This window comes from Periplaneta americana, chromosome 7 (genome assembly GCF_040183065.1).
Source record: "Periplaneta americana isolate PAMFEO1 chromosome 7, P.americana_PAMFEO1_priV1, whole genome shotgun sequence".
NCBI classification, from domain to species: domain Eukaryota; kingdom Metazoa; phylum Arthropoda; class Insecta; order Blattodea; family Blattidae; genus Periplaneta; species Periplaneta americana.
In genome coordinates this window covers 26843206-26865389 of record NC_091123.1, presented here as the reverse complement: position 1 = coordinate 26865389, position 22184 = coordinate 26843206, and the positions used below count along the sequence as shown (strand labels likewise).

At 36.5% G+C, this 22184-nt stretch overlaps 1 protein-coding gene across 2 annotated transcripts in view; it reads right to left on the bottom strand.

The window, feature by feature from the left end:
* The window catches only part of LOC138703005 (SIN3-HDAC complex-associated factor), a 99932-nt gene that overhangs the window by 43827 nt on the left and 33921 nt on the right, over positions 1 to 22184 (bottom strand). Inside the window, exon 2 of one of the 2 annotated variants that reach the window (XM_069830492.1) lies at positions 8687 to 8792. In XM_069830492.1, coding sequence (XP_069686593.1) covers positions 8687 to 8760 — 74 coding nt within the window. In that variant the 5' untranslated portion in view covers positions 8761 to 8792. Of the gene's footprint in view, positions 1 to 8686; positions 9000 to 22184 lie in introns of those variants that run through there. The other variant, XM_069830493.1, reaches the window with a different exon arrangement.

Here is a 22184-nt window from a genome sequence, read left to right as displayed (position 1 = left end):
GAGCGATAAGAGCGTCTCCTAACATAATTAGAAACATTATATCCAGACGTTTGAGATGGGCAGGGCATGTAGTGCGTATGGATGAATCCAGAAATACATATAGTGTTAATTGGAATATCTGAGGAAAAAATATCTTTGGGAAGGCTAGGACATAGATGGGAGGATAATATTAAAATGGATTTGTGTTGAAATATGATAGGGACCGATGGCAGGCTTATGTGAGAGTGGCAATGAACCTCCGGGTTCTTTAAGAGCCACTTGTAAGTGATTACACACGGAAGATTTTCAAAATACGCATACAAAAACAATGCGAAAAAAGTAGAATCCCCTACATGAAAAATAAAAAAAGGCACGCGCAGGACTTATAGTATGCAAGTAAAACAATCAAAAGCTGTAAGAGTTAGCAACAGTGCATAAAGTCATGGTTTTGGATTACTTGATGCATATGGTTGACATGACATGTGTCTCAAACAAGACAGCTAGACTTTCTCTGTCCAGAGCTCGGGCTATTTCAGTTTTTTTTAATTTAATCAATTATAAATCACTAGGAAGTGATGTAGAAACTGAACAGGACAGGAACAAAGTTATATTTATCTCTTGTTCATCATATATATTTTCATTTCTAACCGTCATTGTAGTTTTGTTTGCAGTGGTGTGAAAAGTGATTTTACAGCGACATATCAAGATTAATAGTTCTGTGAGGCTGGTAATATTATTTTCATTAAATCCACATATAATGCAGTTCATTATGTTGCCTAGAATTATATATATATATATATATATATATATATATATATATTACGAAAGCCACTTCCACTTCTATGTGTAGACCAGGCCTGGGCACTAATAGCTCATTTGAGTCACTGCAGATTTCCCCAAAGTCCCTACTCCACCTTCCCCGGCTGAGAGGAGTAGACAGGAAAGTAAGCATTACTCAGTGATTGATTGTGCAAGGCAGGCATAATAGTTTTTGCGAACTTTTGGCTCTCACTAGTCGCCTGAAATCCATAACTGACGCACAGTGCTGTAAGAGAAAAGGGCATGGGTGGGGCGTTCAGAGCTCAATTCCACTTCCCCATTGTGCCCAGGGCTGGAGTAGACATCTACAGCACGACAGAGACTATGATGCTCACAATCTCATTGGCAATCAGAAGATTCACAATCTCTTATCAAATATTGAACATCTGCAAATCTAGTCTTTCAGGTAAGGCTCCCTGTAAAACAGATTTGAATAATTCCAAGGGAAAAATTGTTCCGGGGCCGGGTATCGATCCCGGGACCTCTGGTTGAACGTACCAGCGCTCTGCCAACTGAGCTACCAGGGAACTCCACTCGACATCGTCTCAACTTTTCCCTTTATATCCACACTACTCACGTGGGCTGACGAAATGCCAGAGACCCACACCGAGTGCACACAATCTCTGTGTGACTTGGAATTGTGGTTTTCTGTTAACGTACACAGTGACGTATATATTATGCAAATCTAGTCTTTCAGGTAAGGCTCACTGTAAAGCAGATTTGAATAATTTCAAGGTAAAAATTGTTCCGGGGCCGGGTATCGATCCCGGGAACTCTGGTTGAACGTACCAGGGCTCTGCCAACTGAGCTACCCGGGAACTCCACCTGACACCGTCTCAACTTTTCCCTTTATATCCACACAATTCGAGTGGGCTGACGAAACGCCAGAGACCCACATCGAGTGCACACAATTATTCAAATCTGCTTTACAGGGAGCCTTACCTGAAAGACTAGATTTGCATAATATATACGCCACTGTGTACGTTAACAGAAAACCACAATTCCAAGTCACACAGAGAATGTGTGCACTCGATGTGGGTCTCTGGCGTTTTGTCAGCTCACGCGAGTTGTGTGGATATAAAGGGAAATGTTGAGACGGTGTCGGGTGGAGTTCCCGGGTAGCTCAGTTGGCAGAGCGCTGGTACGTTCAACCAGAGGTCCCGGGATCGATACCTGGCCCCGGAACAATTTTTCCCTTGAAATTATTGAACATCTGATAAGATGTAGGTTCTGCTAAGGTATTACAAATAACATCAAACATATTGTTAACATACTAATCTCTTATGAAATGTGTCAAAGTCAGAATAGGAAAAGAAATGTGAGAGGGAAGTGGGACAGGGAGAGGTGATAGACAGAATAAAGTGCATGATAATTATTAGCAGAAGAGGAGATGATACTAAGGGATATGTTACTGGAGCTAAATTACAGTTGTTAGCAGTATGGGATGAAGATAATTATGCAAACAAGACGAAGACCATGATTATATAATGATGAGCCCGAGTGTCCCGATGAAGGGCAGAGACCTCCTGCAAGAGGGTAGCGCTTGTTCTCTAATGTGATGAGCTAATTCGCATTAGGGCTGTACCACAGTCTACTATATACAGTCGCGAAGCCTGAGGTGTTTTTTTGCAAATCTCGTGATAAAGCGCTCCAAGCGGTTAGCAACTAGAAACAATAGACTGTCCATGGTCGACTTTGGACTGTGTCGTATTTCTATCGAGTGCTAGCTCGTTGCGTATTTCACATTGATGTTTGTGAAATGTTCGTTATTGGTTATAATGAAAATGTTAATGGCTAAAATATAATATTTGGAATAATAATATGGGACAAGGAGGAGACGTGTGTAGTGCTATAAATTGTAGCAACAGTAAGAGAAAGAGGCCAGAGTTATCCTTTTTCCGATTTCCGAAAGATTCAGAAAGGTTCCTGGGTTTCCACAAGAATGCTGTGCAGAAACAAAACTGTTAATTTGAAGTTCTTTGTGACTGTTAGACTACATTATATCTTTAAATTTCATAATGAAATGTTTCAGTTTAACCGAAAGGACATTAGATACCGGTCAAAGTTCTGTCACTTAGGCTGCTAAATTTCCAGAGAAATAAAGGTTAGGTCTACTTTTTTTTTTTTCAGAGGATATATTTTTACGTGTTATTTTACTAAATACGTAGAAAAATTAAGTTTGTTTTAATGAACTTTACTGATCACGTTTTATTTTCAATTCCGGTGGGATTATTATTGCTTAGGCCTAATTTTTTCTTCAAAGGATATGTTTTTAATTATAGTTGTTAATTTTGTTGTTATTTTTATTTGTTTCTTTAACAAAAGACGTAGCAAAAGTCTGTTACAATAAAATGTATTGATCACGTTTTATTTCCAATTCTGGTGTGATTATTATTGCTTAACCTCATCCCATTTTGTTAACTACATAAGCCTACACTACAAGTACCGGTACACGTAAGTTACTCCATTAATTCATATTTCCATTATTATTATAGTTGTAAAGAGAAATGCAAATTGATATTTATTGGTTTCAATTCATAGTTAATTATCGCTATAATCTTGAATGAGTGAAGCTATTATAGTAAATTTCAGTTCGTTTTGCACAAACAAAAATTATATTAACTTATTTCTTGCAGGTATCTTCGAGTTTATGGTGGAATTTAATATACTTCATTAAAATAATAAATTAACTTTATAAAGGTAAAAAGGTAAAGGTATCCCCGTAACATGCCATGAAGGCACTTGGGGGGCATGGAGGTAGAGCCCCATGCTTTCCATGACCTCGGCACTAGAATGAGGTGGTGTGGTCGGCACCACGCTCTGACTGCCTTTTACCCCCGGGAAAGACCCGGTACTCAATTTTATAGAAGGCTGAGTGAACCTTGGGGCCGTTCTGAAAGTTTGGCAACGAGAAAAAATCCTGTCACCACCTGGGGTCGAACCCCGGACCTTCCAGTCCGTAGCCAGCTGCTCTACCAACTGAGCTACCCGGCCGCCCATAAATTAACTTTATGCATTTAATATTTCAATAATGGAAGGAAAGTGATAATTTTTCCAAAAGAACACGACAACGAAAATGTAACATATTTTGTCGGCTGCTAGGAGAGAGATCTGCGATGATGGGGCGATAGTAGCGATCCTAGTGGTGGGCAACTACCCCTGTTTGCATTTTTTACTACATATTGAGCTTCGCGACTGTATATAGTAGACTGTGGCTGTACTCAGCGGCAGTAGCCTGTATGATGGACTGTATTTTATTGTGTCTATATCGTATCACTTATTCACTATTTACATTTGGTCACTCGATTGGTTTAGATTACTACGCTTTGTTACGCATTTGTTCATCAATGTTACTTGTAGAATTTTCACACTTTGCGAAGTCGACGTTCGATGGTTTTCCACGTACTTCTGCTTCTTGCTATGCTGGACCATTGTGGACCTGCTTGTGCTGCATAGAAGTCTGCCCATCTCCGTCTTGGCCTGCCGCTGTGTCGTTTGACTAAGTGCGTGTCCCACATGGCGGTCTTCTGTTGTCTTGCATCCTGGGAGACTGATGTAAATTACGGCACGCAAGAGAACGCGGTCTCTGACAGAGCTTGAGGTTCGTCGATCATTTCTCGCCCAGTTTAATTTCGAAGCTAATAATCTTTGTTGTTGAAAGCGTCGTTAAAATAAATTACTATCATAAAATTAAGAACAACTTTGCTTTCCGTATATTTGGGCGAAGAATTTTGAATTGTTGCAATTTATATACCAAAACATATTAAAAAAAAACACCTAAATAAGGGTTCGAATAGGTCGGCCTACTAATCAATTCATAAAGAATAATCATTAAAACCAACTGTGTGACAATTTGAAAGGAAAAAGAAAACATTAAGATAAATGATACAAAAACACAGGAAATCATTTACAATAAGTTTGTTGGGTACAAATGATTACTAATTATAGCTAAGGATGATTTTAACACATGAGATCCTACTGTGCTCCAACCACGAGAAAGTCTCCGCCGGATGAGACGAAGGGGGGGTAATGCTGTGAATGAATGTTGATGTCATAAGGTCACACACGTGGGTACTCTTACCTCTATTGGCTAGCTCTCACAGCACAAACCATAACATTGATAGAGACATATTGATACTACCCTAGTTACAAAATTAGATCACAGTTAATCTCCTGGTCTTTTAATCTCTTCATACAGGAAATAACATATGCACTAGAGCGCATGGTTCTTAAACTGGCGTTATAACGGCAATATTATTTATCTACTTCGTTCCAATAGATGAGGCAATAGTAAGCACATTCCTTTCACGGTTGATCTCCTGGTTGGAGAACAGTGTGGCATCAATCGTTGCATCAGAAATTTTAAATTGTTTAAGTTGATTTAAAGTTTCTCGTGGGATCGTGCCAAGGGCACCGAACATGAGCCCAAAAACTGTCCAATATGTGATGTGGTATTGTGCTCCAAGATGCTGACAACAAGACTCATATATGACTTGTTTTTCACGACACACCTCTTGTGGCTGTTGCTCATGCATCTCGAAACGGATTGTGGGATCAAGAATGACACCCTTATCCTTCTGCCCATCAATTATGATATCAGCACGTCTAGTAGACAGTGGCGTAGCGTCAATGTAAGCTAAAAAGCTCAACTTCCCCAGCTAATAATAATTTCATAATAAACCTGCAGTGTATGGAAAAAATTATTTATTAATTTTAATAGAATTTATATTTACGCGTTAAATATTGTGATGCGGCAGCTCAGGATGATTTGTGATGCGGCAGTAAACAAGAAGCCTGCACTCACTAGCTTCCAAGCAGACACTCTTTCTTCTGTGTAACCCATCCCGCAGATTTTCCATCCCTTTCTAACTAAACTATCCTGGTCGCAAGGCTAGCAAGAAGCTAGCTTTGACAATGAAAATAAGTAGTTTCCGAGTTATCCTTTTCGTCAGTTGTGTTCAGTTGAAGTGTTAGTGTGCATTGTGGCTGATATAATAAATAATGAGTGAAATAACAATTCCTGACACCAATTTACGTGAATTTTTTAGGACAATTCTATTATCAAGACTGACTTACGAACAAAAGTGTGATCTAAGAAACAAATGACCGACTCCCTTGCTGTCAATGAAGGACACAACCAAAAGACAGACGCATACTTATGTACTGTATCTATTGACCGTTCCTCTATGACAGGGAGTGAGCTAATGTTATACGTATACGTGTCTATTTGTTAGAGATATGTGTAAACCGTGAGATCATATTTTACTACGTACCATTTGAGGTCATGCCTCATTGGTGTTACTTACGAGGTTCCAACCAATCTTCGACTGCTGACTTGACATTGACTACTATTTATTTTAAGACTATATTTTTGTAATACGTTTTCTCAAATTGCATGAAAGACAACTTGAATTAGCTTCCCCTGCTCAAAATTTCATGCTACGCCACTGCTAGTAGAGCCATCAGAAGAGACGCAACCAATCTCCTCATAAACCTCACAGGAAGCATTCTGACGGATCGAAGATGTGATGGGAGAACGAACCGTATTATGTCTGTTGATTCGGAGCAAACTTTTGAAAACATATTACACAAGACTCTGGATGGAGTTTTGCAGAAAGGAATAAATAAATAAATACTGTAGATAAATATATGCATGCAACTGGGCCAATCGTGAATTAGTTCCATAACCGTGATTTTCAAAATGTTAATGATGTTCTCAGTGGAAGTGCTAAGTACTACATGGCTTATTTCTTTTGTGCTGAATTGACAACCATTTGTGGTTGAAAAAACAAACAAACACACAAATGAGTCATAATTAGGACACTAGTTCCTCCCAGATCATTGTTTTAACAGTTTCCTATCAAAAAAAATGTTATGTTTTATTTAACGACGCTCGCAACTGCAGAGGTTATATCAGCGTCGCCGGATGTGCCGGAATTTTGTCCCACAGGAGTTCTTTTACATGCCAGTAAATCTACTGACATGAGCCTGTCACATTTAAGCACACTTAAATGCCATCGACCTGGCCCGGGATCGAACCCGCAACCTTGGGCATAGAAGGCCAGCGCTATACCAACTTGCCAACCAGGTCGACGTTTCCTATCAATGGTTTATTTCTATTAATAAACGAAAAGGTGGAGTTCAAAGTTGCCGCAAATAGAGTAATAATTTCTAACATTAAATATATCTATAAAAGAAAGAACATTATAAATTAAGGATGCGTTAAGTACGTGCCTCGAGGAGATAGAAGAATGTGAATTTAACATGTAGACCTACAATTCAGATGAAAAGGGCTACGAATTCAAATATGAATTATGTATACAGTACTTTCAAACAAAATAAATTAGTGTAAGAAACAAAATAAAGCCAGAGTTGTAATGTCTATTAAAAAAATCACCCTCTCTAAAAATCAACCAACGGAAGTTGAATAAAACGTAGGTCTACATAATATTATGTACAAGACCGGACTAAGACAAGGGTGCTGTACATCACCCACTTTATTTAATTTATACCTAGACAACGCAATCCGAGAACGGAAACAGCGGCTAAACATTTTAAATATATCCTCCGATTATAATAGGAAGAATTTTATAATGACACTCCTATATGCAGATGACCAAGTAATAATTTCTGACAATGAAGACACACTACAAAGAGCATTATTTGAACTCCATAAAATAATTCTTAATTACAATTTTGATATATCAAAAAATAAAACCAAATCTATGGCATTTCAAGGAACTCATCCGCTAAGATGTAAACTTGTATTATACAATAATATAATTGAACAAGTAAATACATTTAAATTTTTAGGATCATCAATATCATATATTAAAGAGGTAGATATTGGAAATAAAGTTGAAATGTTTTCAAAAATATGCGGAACAATTAAAAGAACTTTAAAAAATAAAGTAAGAAAAGATACGATGATAAAATTTTATAAAACTATAGTAGTTCCTGCAGCTCTATATAGTAGTAAAACTTGGACAATGACAAGTAGAGATAAAAGTAGACTACAGAAATGAGGTTTTTAAGATCAGTTCTGGGAGTCACTAAAAGGGACAGAATCAGAAATGAAGACATAAGAAATCAATTACAGATTTTTTAGCCTAAATGAAGGAATAGACCATCATAGACAAAAATGGCTAGATCACGTAGACAGAATGGATGAGAGAAGATACCCAAAGAAAATATTAAATTATATACCAGAAGGGAAACGAAACATAGGAAGACCAAAAAAACGATGGAAAGACCAATGAACTAATAATTTGGAGCGCGCAACAAGCCTTTGTAGGGCTTAATGCATGAAGAAGAAGAAGAAGAAGAAGAAGAAGAATAATTCGCTGTATGGCTCTTTCCTCAACTTTTAGAAAACAATCAGTCATGTACAAGTTCTCTGGTTTCCATGTGGCTACCATGATGCAACATCACTGCTTATAACAAAAGAGAAAATGGACAAGCCCAGTTCGAAGAGGAGATACATTTACACTAACTGGCGGAAATTGAATCCGAGTCTACTAGATTTGCAGCTAGAAACGCTACCATTGAATTATAGTGAACAGTATTGGTTGTTTTATTGTAGTTGTCAGTAGTATTATTCAGCATTTAGTTTTTAAAGTGTTATTTATTTAAAAAGCTGAATTAGTTTTATCAATAACAATTATGATTTAAAGATTGTAGAAATCATCTTTGTAATACTCTTCAATGTAATTACATTAATTTTGGCACAGCTCGCTGAAGGTCTGGAAGACATACGTACATATGAAATTTGCTCATAATGGCTTCTTGACATCATGTTTGGCAACATGGAAAACTTAAGAAATTATCTTTGGTACAAACTGTTTAAGTGCGAAACATCACGAGAATTATTTTGGAAAAAATGACTTACCTGCTGGACTTCGCCCTGCATATGCAGCAGCCTGTGGAAGACCGATACACTTTTGGCTTGTGAAAGCTGAACATCTTCACTACACTTCTGTCGCCTCGGTTAACACCTACAACCAAACAAAGAAATATTTCACACGACTGACACTTCACTATCGTCCATCTTCAGGTGACACTTGTCAGACACCACATGTCCAGAAACAAAACGCTCGAACACGGCAATCAACTACTGCTTAAAAGTTACGACAACCGGCAATATCAGCGTCTTTGTTGATACAGTCGACATATACGCGACATCTTGCAGGATTGCCATGCCGCACCGGCGGCGGATTCATTGACCCTCACGAGTCAACAGCACCATGGCCAACAGTCCGAACGGCCTTGAGAACATGGCAACGAACTCGATCGAGACGCCGTGGGTCTGGCAACGCCGCGAATGTTGCAGGACTGGCGGGGGAGGACCGCCCAGAACATGCGCAGAAGCGCAGCCTCCCGACTCGTGGGACTCCGCACGTACGCGAGCGACAGACGCGGCAGCGGGAGGAATCGATGGATTTGAAAAAGCCAACCACCCTTCGCACTTCGCAGTCTGGGATGGGAGCACTCTGCCAACATCTGTGCGACTGCACGAAGAAGTGTGGAAGAAGTTGTGCATTCAAAAATATGTTCGTAGCGTTAAGCATGGATTCGTGTACTTTTCTTCTTACCAGTTTTAATATAAAGCATGATTAAAATGAACAGTGCACTCTGTAATTAAAACCGCACGTTTTATAATTTACGTAAAGTTACTTACCGGAAATTTTGTATTACACAATTGTGTCTGAAATTTATGTTTGAAAGAGTGCTAAAATTTGCCTTACAGGAGAGTTTCTTTAAAATACACAATTTCTATCTCAAAAGGCTACATTTTAATTGGTGTTTATTTGTGCAGATCGTTTTGTGTTCTAAAGCTTTCGGCTGAAAAAAATTCTCAGCAAGTGTATAACTTAAAATTAAGCAATTATTTGTCAGAACTTAACGCTAGGTTTCCTACCACCTGGACATCATTACGAAAATTATTGCTTTAATAATGTACCATCATCATAATCATTGAGCCCCTGGCGTAAATCAGTCGGCTGAGGACTTGCCTGCCAATCCGGAGTTGCGCTAGGGTGTGGGTTCGATTCCCTCTTGGGGTGAATACTTAGTTGGTTTTTCCCCAACCGTAAGGCGAATGTCAAGTAATCTATGGCGAATACTCTGCCTTATCTCGCCAAATACCACTAGCTACCATCAATCCCATCAACGCTGAACAATCTAGTAGCTGATACAGCGTCGTTAAATAACAAAGTTTAAAAAATCATTGACTATGTTGGTCTTTTCGGTATGAAAAGTTTCAGCTATCCTACAGTGAGCATCTCTAGTACTATAAATCAGAGAATAAAAGACTAGTGTTTTCGTAAAAGATGAGTATTTTCCCTGGGCCAAAAATACAATACAAATTTAAGTAAAAATTAATATTTTGCAGTGAACTACGATAAAACGGTTTTAAATATACATTACCGTGATTCACTATAGCTGTTCCAATGTGTTTTTCTCTGAACAAACTATCGTCTTAAAATCATAAATTATTATTCTCCATATTTACAATACGTGTACTACGGTTAAAATTTAATAAATTGAATTAAGGTAATTCTACAGAAGAATTAAATCAAAGGAGATACCATTTGTTCTTTAACAATTATTGCGTACTACGAACAGTATAGACTAGACCTGTCTAGGTACAGAGAATTAAAGTTGCCTCGTTTAATTATTAGGCAGCGGCATTCCTTTTAAGATTTGTAGGTCTTTATTGCATGCACCGATAATAAAATGAAAATGCGACGTTGTCACGTCTTGTTTGTTGCTGCTATATATTAATATAACATGGATATGGGCTAGGCTTAATTGCTCAAAGCATGAGTTAATTTGAAGATTATTTATTTTAAATTAATTATTTAAAGAACTGTAATATAATTAATTTTCACTGTGAACTAGAACAAGACACACTGCTAAAATTTGCAACTCTGGTTTATACACTCCGCGTGGAGTTATTGGAGCGGCCTTCAAAAGACTTGACAATGGACAGCGCGACATAATTAAAATTATTGAAACTACAAAGCTTCCGTCCTCTTTGACACCGCTAGCCTACCAATTGAACGTGGCTACTTTTTTTTTTTTACTAAGCATGCGGTTTTACTTCCCGGCACACGACACTTCTGACAAGCGAACGGATTACCATTTAAATGCAAAATATGACTGTTACTTATATCGAAATACGATCTCTTTCGACAATTAACTATTTCCATTGGCACTAAAAATGTTTTCTTGTTTGTGCGGTCCAGGTCCCCAAACATCCACTGTCCAGAAACGGTACTTACATGTCTCATCAGCGCGTGCCATTAAGGGGGTTGATACATACATTCATTACTACATACAAAGGTTAATAGTTCTAGGTTATTCTGTGGAAAGTACTGGGTGCCCGAAAGTAAAACCACGTGCTTAGTTTAGTACTCTGTCTATTCATAGTACGCAATTGTTAAAGGAAAAATGGTGCCTCCTTTGGTCTAGTTGTTCTGCAGAAATACCAAAATTCCAAATTATTGTAGCTTCGCAGAATATAATTAAATCACAAAGTGATCAATTTCATTCTCCTATTATACTGCTCTCTCCACCTCTTCATTGGGCGTACTGGAGTCGTTCTCCTGCCAATTTAATGTTAAACTTTTGTTTCAATTATCAGGCATTCTATTCTATCTGTACAGTCATAATTTCTTCTTTCTACAGTATGTCTTGTTTCTATGTTAATTCCAATTAATTCATATTGTGGGACTATAAATAATTTGTTTCACCCTAGCTCCCGGTACTGTAAAATTATTCCCAGTAAAATTTCTGACATTTCATATATACAGGTCTGGAACGAAGAAAAGTATTAAATAATATAAACTTGAGTTTATAAAAATGTATAAAGGCAAAATGGCGGTATTTCAAAAATTAATTTTCTGCGACACACTTCCACCATACGCATCGTAAATAAAGTAGTGGAAACACTGCCGGGAATGAGTCATGCGCATTCTCATGTGATACGAGACAACTGCTGATCGTGGTTGAAGATATTTTCAATATATTGAATGATAAAATCGGTTGCTATGACAACAGAAGTTATTGTGCGTGGTTAAAATTATAGAGTACTATCTTTAACTACTCTAAAGGATGTTTACTAAACTTGAGCAGCGATCATGGATAAAAATCGGGGTAGCCCGTGGTAAAAATACACGCCAATGACATCGAGGTTACTTGAAGCTCGTTATAACGATGCACTACCGTATCGGACGGTTGCAAGATGGGTCTCTGCATTTCGTACAGGTCGGAATGAGACTGCACATGTGGTTCGCATAGGTCACCCGTCCATTTGTGACGAACAAGTGGAGTTAGTACGAGGTCTTCCTATTTTAAGACTTTTTTCTTAATGCTATAATAACTTCTTCTTACGAGTTTCCTTGAGCAATACATTGGCGAGTTTGAACTACACAGCAACCCCATCCGGAAGCGCTAACTAGCGGTGTATACGCTCGACACATCCACCCTCTCGTGCATGCTAATAAATCCAACTTTCGATATCTCCTTCAAAGTTTTTTTTTTTTTTTTTTTCCCACAAGAGGGGCAGTGTGAAAGAAACGAGATACATTGCCTATTGCCTACGAAATCTCATACGATGATGTTCATAATTTGGTTAAGAAATGAATAATTATAAAATATTTTTTAACATTTAAGGATAATATCTTTTAGATGTATCACATTTTTCTCCCTTCATGCATTTAATACTGTTTCAGAAATAAAGAACAAACAAGAACAGAAACAAAAAAATTCTGTCCCTAGGCTGGGAAATGAAAACTTCGCTTTCTGTCGGCAGTTGAACCCAGGTCCAATGGATTTGTAACCGAAAACGCTGCCACTTGATCCACAGCGGAAATGACATACGATGTAAGGAATGGTTGTAGTTAATACATTTAGCCCGAAGCTCGCTGCAATAAACCGCATCGCCCTTCGTTCCAAGAGGCTGAACGCGAGATCGATCAAACGCACGGACTCGGGAATCGAACGTTCCAGAATACGGCTACGCACGGACAGGAAATCCCACCTACTTGGGTAATTCTGCCGAATATCGGGACTGAGAAGCTTTAGTCAATGTCGCATTTAAACTCTGTACAAGAAAATAAAGGTCAGAGGTTAACGCAAATATATGGCTTTGGCAAATGACAAACTTGTCTGTACATATGAAGGTGAACTTTCCCCCCAGCACGGTGGTCAGTAAGGCATGACGTGAATCAGAACTAATAATAAGGGAGCGAGTATACAATCATTGGCGACGCTTTTCATACAAGAGAGACGGATTCGCGCCCCGGCAGATGAGCAACGAGAGTGAGGCTATGCATTTCAGTCAATTGCCACCAAATCTTTGGCAGCTTCTCTGAATTTTTAAACCTTACGGGTGCTATTCATAGACATTTCGCTAGCCCGCGTTACAAGCGTGCTAAACTAGTCCCGACTATCGACTAGTTACTTGTACATAATTCATATCATATCGCTAAAACTGGTTTATGAATACGAAAAACGTTTATGCGAGATCGTGCGTATTTGCTTGTTTTCCGCACAGAACCAATACGCGGTAAGTGTGAAATACCACATTCAGTATTCCCAACGTAACACACATAACAATTTCCCTATTCTTACCGCTTAAGCGCGACATTCATTTTACTGCTTTAGGCTTTTAACATATTTTTAGAGACGTTTAACATAGTAATAATTATAAATTGGAAACTTACCACTGCAATTTCGCCTAAATTGCAATGTTAATTATTGTTTTTAAATATTTGCAAACATTAAGTAAAGTCTACTACTCCACGAAACTTATTGCATTCCTGATACAAGTAACATTAAGGAAGCCGTGAAAAAATCAACAAGATTCCAGATGCCGATGTTATTACTGCAATATGTTATATAAATAATATTGTTAAAATATTAAAATGAAAAATAAATCATTACATAACCTTACAGTTTGTTTTAAGTTCGCATTTATAGACTGGGGGAAAAAAAATACAGACGTATATCACGGCCTGCTGGAGTATAGTAAACATAGAAAACATTTTATAGCAACAACGTTGAAGAAAGATATTTTGGTTTCCGAAGTTGGCGTCATTAAACAGAAACCAACATGGAGATTTCATTGCAACTAATTAGAAATTCGTCTTTCAGGTATGTAATAAACGATCTTCGCACAAAATAATGTACGATACACGAGCGGTATGTTTGTTTTCATGTTCTCGGAAATTAAAAAAGCTCAACTACGTTTCGCTTTTTCAATCTTTTCCTCGACCATGAAAACGTCAACATACCGCTCTTGTAACGTATATTACTATAGTTCACTTATCATCCACCGGAAGCCCGCGCTAAGAATGTCTATGAATACGGCCCTACTCGTTTAATTATCAGAATTAAGATTTGAACCATTTTTTATAATGTCTATTGTGGCAAACGTCAGATGATTTGTTTTTGCATTTCTTGTCTACTTCAATTCTTAAATACATTTTTTTTTGCTATTTTCCGTTATTCTACGTCATTCCACACATTTATTTTATTTATTTATTTAGTTTACCCAACTACAATAAGGGTAAACTACTTACAAATAACAAAAAGGTAGCAATTAAAAAAAACTTATACAAATTAAACTAAACTAAATTGCATATAGATTGGGCTTTTTGTACTATGGCAGATATACAGTAAATGTACTTCTAGAACTAAAAATATCACAATTGTTAAAATACTTATTATAATAGTAACAACTTCTATATTATATGGTATTGTTTGTACTGTAATTTGTCCGGGGACACCTTAAAAGAAAATGTTTTATTAATTCTATTACTATAATTAGGAACTTCAAATTCGACTAGAGTCATTAACTGATTACAATTACATTCATTTATAATAATTGAATGAAGGAAGATGACGTTGTAAATAACCCTATGTAATTTTAAAGTATTATAATTGTACACTTTCATAAGCATAGTATATGGAACATAATTTTCATGTAGTGGATATTTGCCATTTTGTCTATAACAAAGTAACCTAAGAAATTTTTTTTGTATATTTTCAATTAATGTATTATACTTAATAGTAGTGGGAGACCAAACAACTTATGCATATTCTAATTTAGATCTAACGAAACTTGATTATAAACATGTTAATGCCTTGACGTTTTTAAAACCTATTGTATTTCTAATAATAAAACCTAAAGACTTATATGCTGATGCTGCTCTAACACAATTTATTATTTCACATTTTAGTTGGCAATTTTTAGTTGGCACATTTTAGTCATTATTTCAATAGATTTACTTCCTCCGTACACAAAATGTAGAGAAAGAATTGCGACATTGCAAAATATTAATTAAAGATTTTCAAGCAAATGCTCCTTTTATCCCTGAAAACGAACATGTGGTTTTGGTTATGCCATATGCATATTACGATGTTTTCTTCTGAACTATTAGACGGATTTTTATGTTCAGTATCTGGACTACTTTAACAAAATGCAAATGTGTCTTCATTTGAAGGATTTTGTCCAAATGAAAGCTAGAAATTTTCTTGACGATTTTTATATCATGTAGAATAAACCGAAAAATGAAAAAGTATAATTCGTACCAAATGAAAAATTATTTACGAATAATTAATTATTTAAATACAATTATTTCTGCTTCGTTCCGATTTCATTCTAAAGATTTTATTCCCTCTGATGTTTAACACAACACGGGTAGCATGAGTCCTTTTAAAAGAATTAGCGGTAACTTTTGAACACCTCGTGAATTTCCACAGAAGCAATTGGTGCTGCAGAGATGTGCTAGATTTTTGCTATAAACCTACTACATAAATTAACAAAATTAAAGGGGATTAATCGAATCCTTGTAATTGCGTGAAACGTTTATGCTGTTCGTAATTGTTATTGTGAGCATGGTTGGGACTTAAAGTTGTTTGAAATTTGAAATAAAATTGTTATATGATTTTCATTTCTGTCTTCACACTCCTCGCATTTAAATTTAACAAGGCGGAGCCTTCTCGACATTCTCGGTAATTACATACTTCATTGTTTCCTCATTCCATGAGGCCTAGTTTCGACACAACACAATTAATAGTCGAAACGATTCACACATCAATATGAAGCCAATGCGTTGTTTGAAATTGTAACAATATGTCATTACTCATTACAGAGAATTGGATTAATCTGGAAATTAATAATACAGAAGTACTTTAAAATAAGATTATGTGAAATTAACAATTTCTGTCTTATTTTCTCCGCATTAAGGACAGGTTTTTCCGAAACACTCGGACACTCACTACCGACCAAGAGGGCTACATAATAGTATTTATAGCACTTTTGCTAACGACCGTCTTCCCATTTCAACAGTGAGTCAGCTCGTCATTATCTTTACGATAAAACAGCTAAAGCATTTGCATTTGTGAATTTTATTTAACTTCTAGATAAGCAAATGAAATTATTTACATAACCAAAAATCGCTATACTTCAGAATACCGCGTAAGTATTCATGTACAAAGACTGTGCAAATTAAAAAAAACATGCTTTTTATTGATAGTACAAGGGTAGATAAATAAATAAGTAGGATAAAAAAGATACGTATCTGGGACCAAAAATAAAAAATTCAATAAAACAATAAGGACTTGTACTTGCGCGGTATTCTGAAGTCGTTCCCCAAGAATTTACAAAGAAAAGTGAATAAGACATAAGGAGTTGTATACCTAATGACCATTGTAAATGACAGAGATTAGTCTATTTAGAGTGGACTTTGTGATATAGCGATAATGGAGCAAGACGGAATGAAACGGTAGGGGAAATTGAAGTACAACACTAATAAAATTCTACGTGAGTAATGTTTAAGTTCAAAGAGTTCAATTATTCTAATAAAAACAGACTATTCCAAGTTCAGGTGTTATGAATATAATCGAACATTATCATAACAGTAACAGTAGGGAAAACCGAAATACTGTCACAGCCCCTTGAGGATAAAATTGTTAGCTTACAGATACGAGTGAGCGAAATACAGACGTGAACAAATTATTAGCAAAACTGACGATTTTTATTGTATAATTTTACAAAATTTGACTTTTCAATTTTGACTGCAGCTGACATTTTTACATATTTCTGAGTACTATAATCATAAAAATGTCAACAGTAGTCTAAATTGAAAAGTCAAATTTTGTAAAAATATGTCACAAAAACGTACATTTTGCTAATAATTTGTCCACGTCTGTAGCAATGACGATGACGTACCAACAATGAAATTAAAAGGAGAACTTGCTTATGTATTTTCTAAACGTTCCACAGCAATTTTGTACATCGCAAATTTGAGTTTAATGTAACGTCTAGAGAATTCATGTCGCGTATTGTAGACTCTCCCGAAGTTTAATTCCACCTGTGCTGTGAATTTTGTCTGAATTTATCATTCTATACAACGAGCCTTTTGTTGCATATTCGCCATAAAAAACTGAAAGCGACACACACACACTTCAGAACAATGTACTGTATTGTTACTGTCAATCCATAAAATCTATCAGCTTTTGTTAACATCTTACAAAAATAAGATTACATTTTTCTGATTAGCTTACTAGGTATTTTTGTGTAATTTTGTTATATATACTGTTTATTGTAGTATCGTTGGTGGTAAAGCGGCTCCCAGACGATCAATATTATAGCACAACAATATTCTGCAATAATATTGACGCAGCTCAATTCGAAATTAATATTATTTACACAACTTTGCTTCGAAATGTTGGACGATCAAGACACTGCTGTCTTCAAAAAATTGAAGCAGTGAGATCAATAACCATTCAAGTCCATTTACACAAGTTTCGAGAAAAATGCAAAAAATATATATAATAATAATAATATTTCTTACCTGATTATTATTTTTTGTACCTAATATTTCTGGTTGTTTTCGAGATCAAGACAAAGTACTATACCAACTTTTAAAGTCGTAACACTTGTGGAAATATCCAAACTTTAATTTCAAATTTGCAAAAAATGAATGACCAGAAGTTGACTTGAATGGTTATTGATCTCACCGCTTCAATTTGACTTCTTTTCGTCGATCTTTTTAGGGGTTATTTGCTCTTAATGGGTTGAGGGAAAACCCCGGAAAAAACCTCAAGCAAGTAACTTGTCCCAACCAGGATTTGAACCCGGACCCACTCGTTTCACGGTCAGACATGCTAACCGTTACTCCACAGCAGTGATCCTGTCCATCTTCCCTTGCACTTGCAGCTGTAGAAAATATCTATATTATTTTGTTGAGCAACGTCTCATCATCTCCTATTTTTATATTCATTCGATTTGACTTTTCACAATGTTGGTATTGTAAGTTTCATGCAGTCAATAATAAAAGCTCTTTCTTCACTTTTCGCACTCAAACCGTATTAATAAGCAAAACGACACTATCTATATGGAAATAAAACAAAGAACGAAGACGACACTGTGACAGAAGCGAACGAATCTACTCCACGTAACGACTGACGGCATACAGAGCACAGACGACACACATTTTTCAGATTGCACAATATATTTAAAAATGTAGATACACTCAATAATATTGCACATCCTTCCAATTTTAACATACCGGTATACATTCTCAATATTATTACTTAACCTTAAATATTTTGCATTACACAACATTAATCTAGACGTCACTTAAGATACTTCATTACGGGATGAAGCAATAACTCTCATAAGATTTTAGACTTCCAGGACGATTGTGTTTAGAAGTAGAATTCGGGTATTCCAGTATGCACTAAAACAACATACTGTAGAACTGTCTACAGGTCCATCATCTATGCAAATTAGAACAAAATGAAGGGTGAACTACTTCTGTTGAATCGCGGCCGTCGTGAAGTTCCGGCCTAATTTCGTTGACAGTTCAGTTTGTATGAACGTCACACGAGGTGTGCTTTTGGTAAACACAGAAGCATGGGGGAGTTTGTATTATGATGTGACTGTGATCTAAACGCAAGCATTAAACGGTTTCTCAATGTTTTAAAATAAAAGTAATGAATGTAAACCAATAAAAACAAAACATATTTTTGTGTTGCAATGTTTGTAATAGTGTCGCATTGTTATTTGAGATGTGGTGGCTTGCTTTTACGAAGGCGACAAGAATTTTTAGGTTATGTGAGCGATTTGAACTTTTATAACATTACACATTCAGTTACCGGTATTTATTTTTGTTAATGATACAGGCTGTCATTTACAAAATGGACGAATGTGTAGTGTATCAGGTTGTGCATCTAATTATCGTTCAAGTAAGATTAAGTACCTGGAGCTCTGTTGCTTCATTTTTGTCGTAGGCTATTATTTAAAACTAGCCGTACCCGTGCGCTCCGCTGCTCCCGTTAGAAATAAATATAAAGTAATTACATAATTAAAATAGGACATTTGATCCATTCGTGTTTGATAGAAGGATAAATCGTATAATATGTTACTTAATTTAAATTGCATCCAAATAATTAAAATGCGATCATTTTGGTCCAGAGACATTCATTTGGTGCAATGACAATTCCTTTAACATGTTTCTTAATTTTTATTACATGCAACCATAGTTTAATGAAGATTGACATCATTTATATTTAATGTGTATATTTTATTTTACTTGTTATAGGTTTCCATTGAATTATGGTAATAACTTAATTTTAACCCTTGTTTTCTACGTATTCAGTAAATGGCGCTTGGCCCGCTATGGTTCTGAACCCTTCAAATAACTTAAATTATATTATATAATATTACATATTATATTATATTATACAAACATAGAAACATTCTCTGTAGGCTATCTTTCATAGCTTTCGATTGTTACTGTCCAAGGCCCTTATAGACGAAGTCATTTGTTTTTTAATTCATTACACGGCCTTAGATGTCAGTTATTTTAATTTTAAAACTCATTTATCACATTAAATATCAGTCCTATCAAAATTTTTCAAGGAATAAAACTTATCGTAAATTATTTTTAAAGAAACTTTTGTTATGTAACATTTTTCACAAAAATCAATAATAAGCGAGATATTTCGATTTATTTAATTCAGGCCCCCTTATAACCCCCCTTTTAAATAATGTATTTTGAATGCCATATAGCCTAAAATCTAAGTTACAACGAACTTAATTTATATTCCAATTTTCATCGAAATCCGTTCAGCAATTATCGCGTGAAAAGGTAACAAACATACAGACAGACATACAAACAAAAATTTCAAAAAAGCGATTTTCGGTTTCAGGGTGGTTAATTATATATGTTAGGACCAATGTTTTTGGAAAATCGAAAATTACCAGAAAAATTTCGGCTACAGATTTATTATTAGTATAGATATAGATAAACAATCTTATCTGTATAGGGATTAATCTACTAGAGTGCGAGACAATAATAATAATAATAATAATAATAATAATAATAATAATAATAGTAATAATAATTATTATTATTGTTATTTATTCTGGTGAAGTTAAGGCCATCATCAAGCTTTCTCTTCCACTTAGCCAGTTAAAAAAAAAAATAAAAAGCCTTTGCAATTTGCATAGCACATCATTCTGTTGTGAAGTCGCGGGTGATGGTGTTAAGGCCTGGAACTTTACGATAGCCGCGTTTGACCCCCTTAAGCTTGGCTACTTCTAAATTCAGGGGCTCATTACTTTGAAGTAGTCAGGCATGGCAGGTCCAACATACTAGGTGATTTTTAAGGTCGTACTAATTTGCCCTGAAAACGAAACTTGTATCCAGTGTCGAAACACTGAAGTTCCAGCAGACTGTCTTATTTCTAAACCTCTCATTATTTTGAACGTACGAGAAATGTGTTAAATAAATTACAACGTAGGTTTGTACATGGTAAAAGGGACAGAAAAAGAGAAATCAAATGTTCTCGAACTCGGATCTCTTCAGTGTCGTTCCTGCGTATAAGTTCTGAGCTATCGGTGCTCTTCTGCGTAAGTGTGAGTAACGTGGGTCTAGCTGAATAGCTGGGAAAGCTCTGTGGATTGCATAATTTGGCTTCGCTATACTTTATTGTTTACATAATTAACTTTCACCCGAAAGAGTTATCAAAATCGATGATTCCAATAGCGTTCTTCTTCTTAGAACACATTACTTCACATTCACATTTATAAAATATCACTACACTTCTTGTGAAATTAACTCCAATTCCTTTCTGAGTAAATATGAATAACCCAGAACACAAAATAATACGAACACATTTGCTTTTATTGATCGTACATTTTCGATGTACTGATATCGATTTATGGAATCAATTATGACGACGTCAGATTATTAATAGAGGTTCATGACAAAGCTATCTATTGGCTTGGCTTTTCAAGGGCCGGGACTAGGTATGGATTCTAGGTCACCCATTGTGAGCTTTATCTATGCGATAGTTGTCCAAGTCTTATATGTGGCCTGGATGGTATTCGTGAATCCAGCGATGACAGCCATGTCGATCCACAGACCACAAAGTCTAGTGCAAGAAGGGCTTAAATCCTTTAGTATCGGAAACCCGTATTCCTCCCAAGACTGGGTGGTCTGGATGCTGACAGGCGGCACATCCTGTCTCCGCCCGACAGCCATGTCCCCCCCCCCAGAAAAGTATCCGATAACCCCAGGGCCTGGAGCCCGCTTCCAAGGCCTGAGTTCTACAGGGTGTTTCAAAAATACGGGGCATAATTTCAGGTATGTATTTCCCAAATGTAGACAATCAAAACAGTTCATTACAACATGTGTCCGGAAATGCTTCATTTCCGAGTTATGGCCTTCACAACATTGAAATTCACCGGAACGTTTTTCTTTCCGCAGGTCGTTGTCATTACAGAATATGTTCAAAATGTCCACCTCCTGCTTGAATACAGACCTCACATCGATGTCTCATTGACCTGCGAACACGATCCCAAACTCCTGGAGTATTGCGTATGTCCTCAGAACATGCCACAATTCGATTCCGAAGGGATTCCAAATCAGGCACCGGAGACGAATAAACCAATGATTTTAAATGGCCCCACAAGTAGAAATCGAGAGGGTTCAGATCAGGTGAGTGTGGAGGCCAAGCAATTGGGCCACCTCTACCTATCCATCGATCAGGAAACCTTCGATCCAAGTACCGGCGAGCCGTACGACTGAAGTGTGCAAGAGCGCCATCGTGCAAGAAGTGAATTTGTTGACGATTGATCAGTGGAGTGTCTTCTAAAACAATGAGGTATGGTTCCGGTGAATTTCAATGTTGTGAAGGCCATAACTCGGAAATAAAGCATTTCCGGACACATGTTGTAATGAACTATTTTGATTGTCTACATGTGGGAAATACATACCTGAAATTATGCCCCGTATTTTTTAAACACTCTGTATAATATCGGAGACTCGTACTCCTTCCAAGACTGGATGGCATTAGCGAATCCG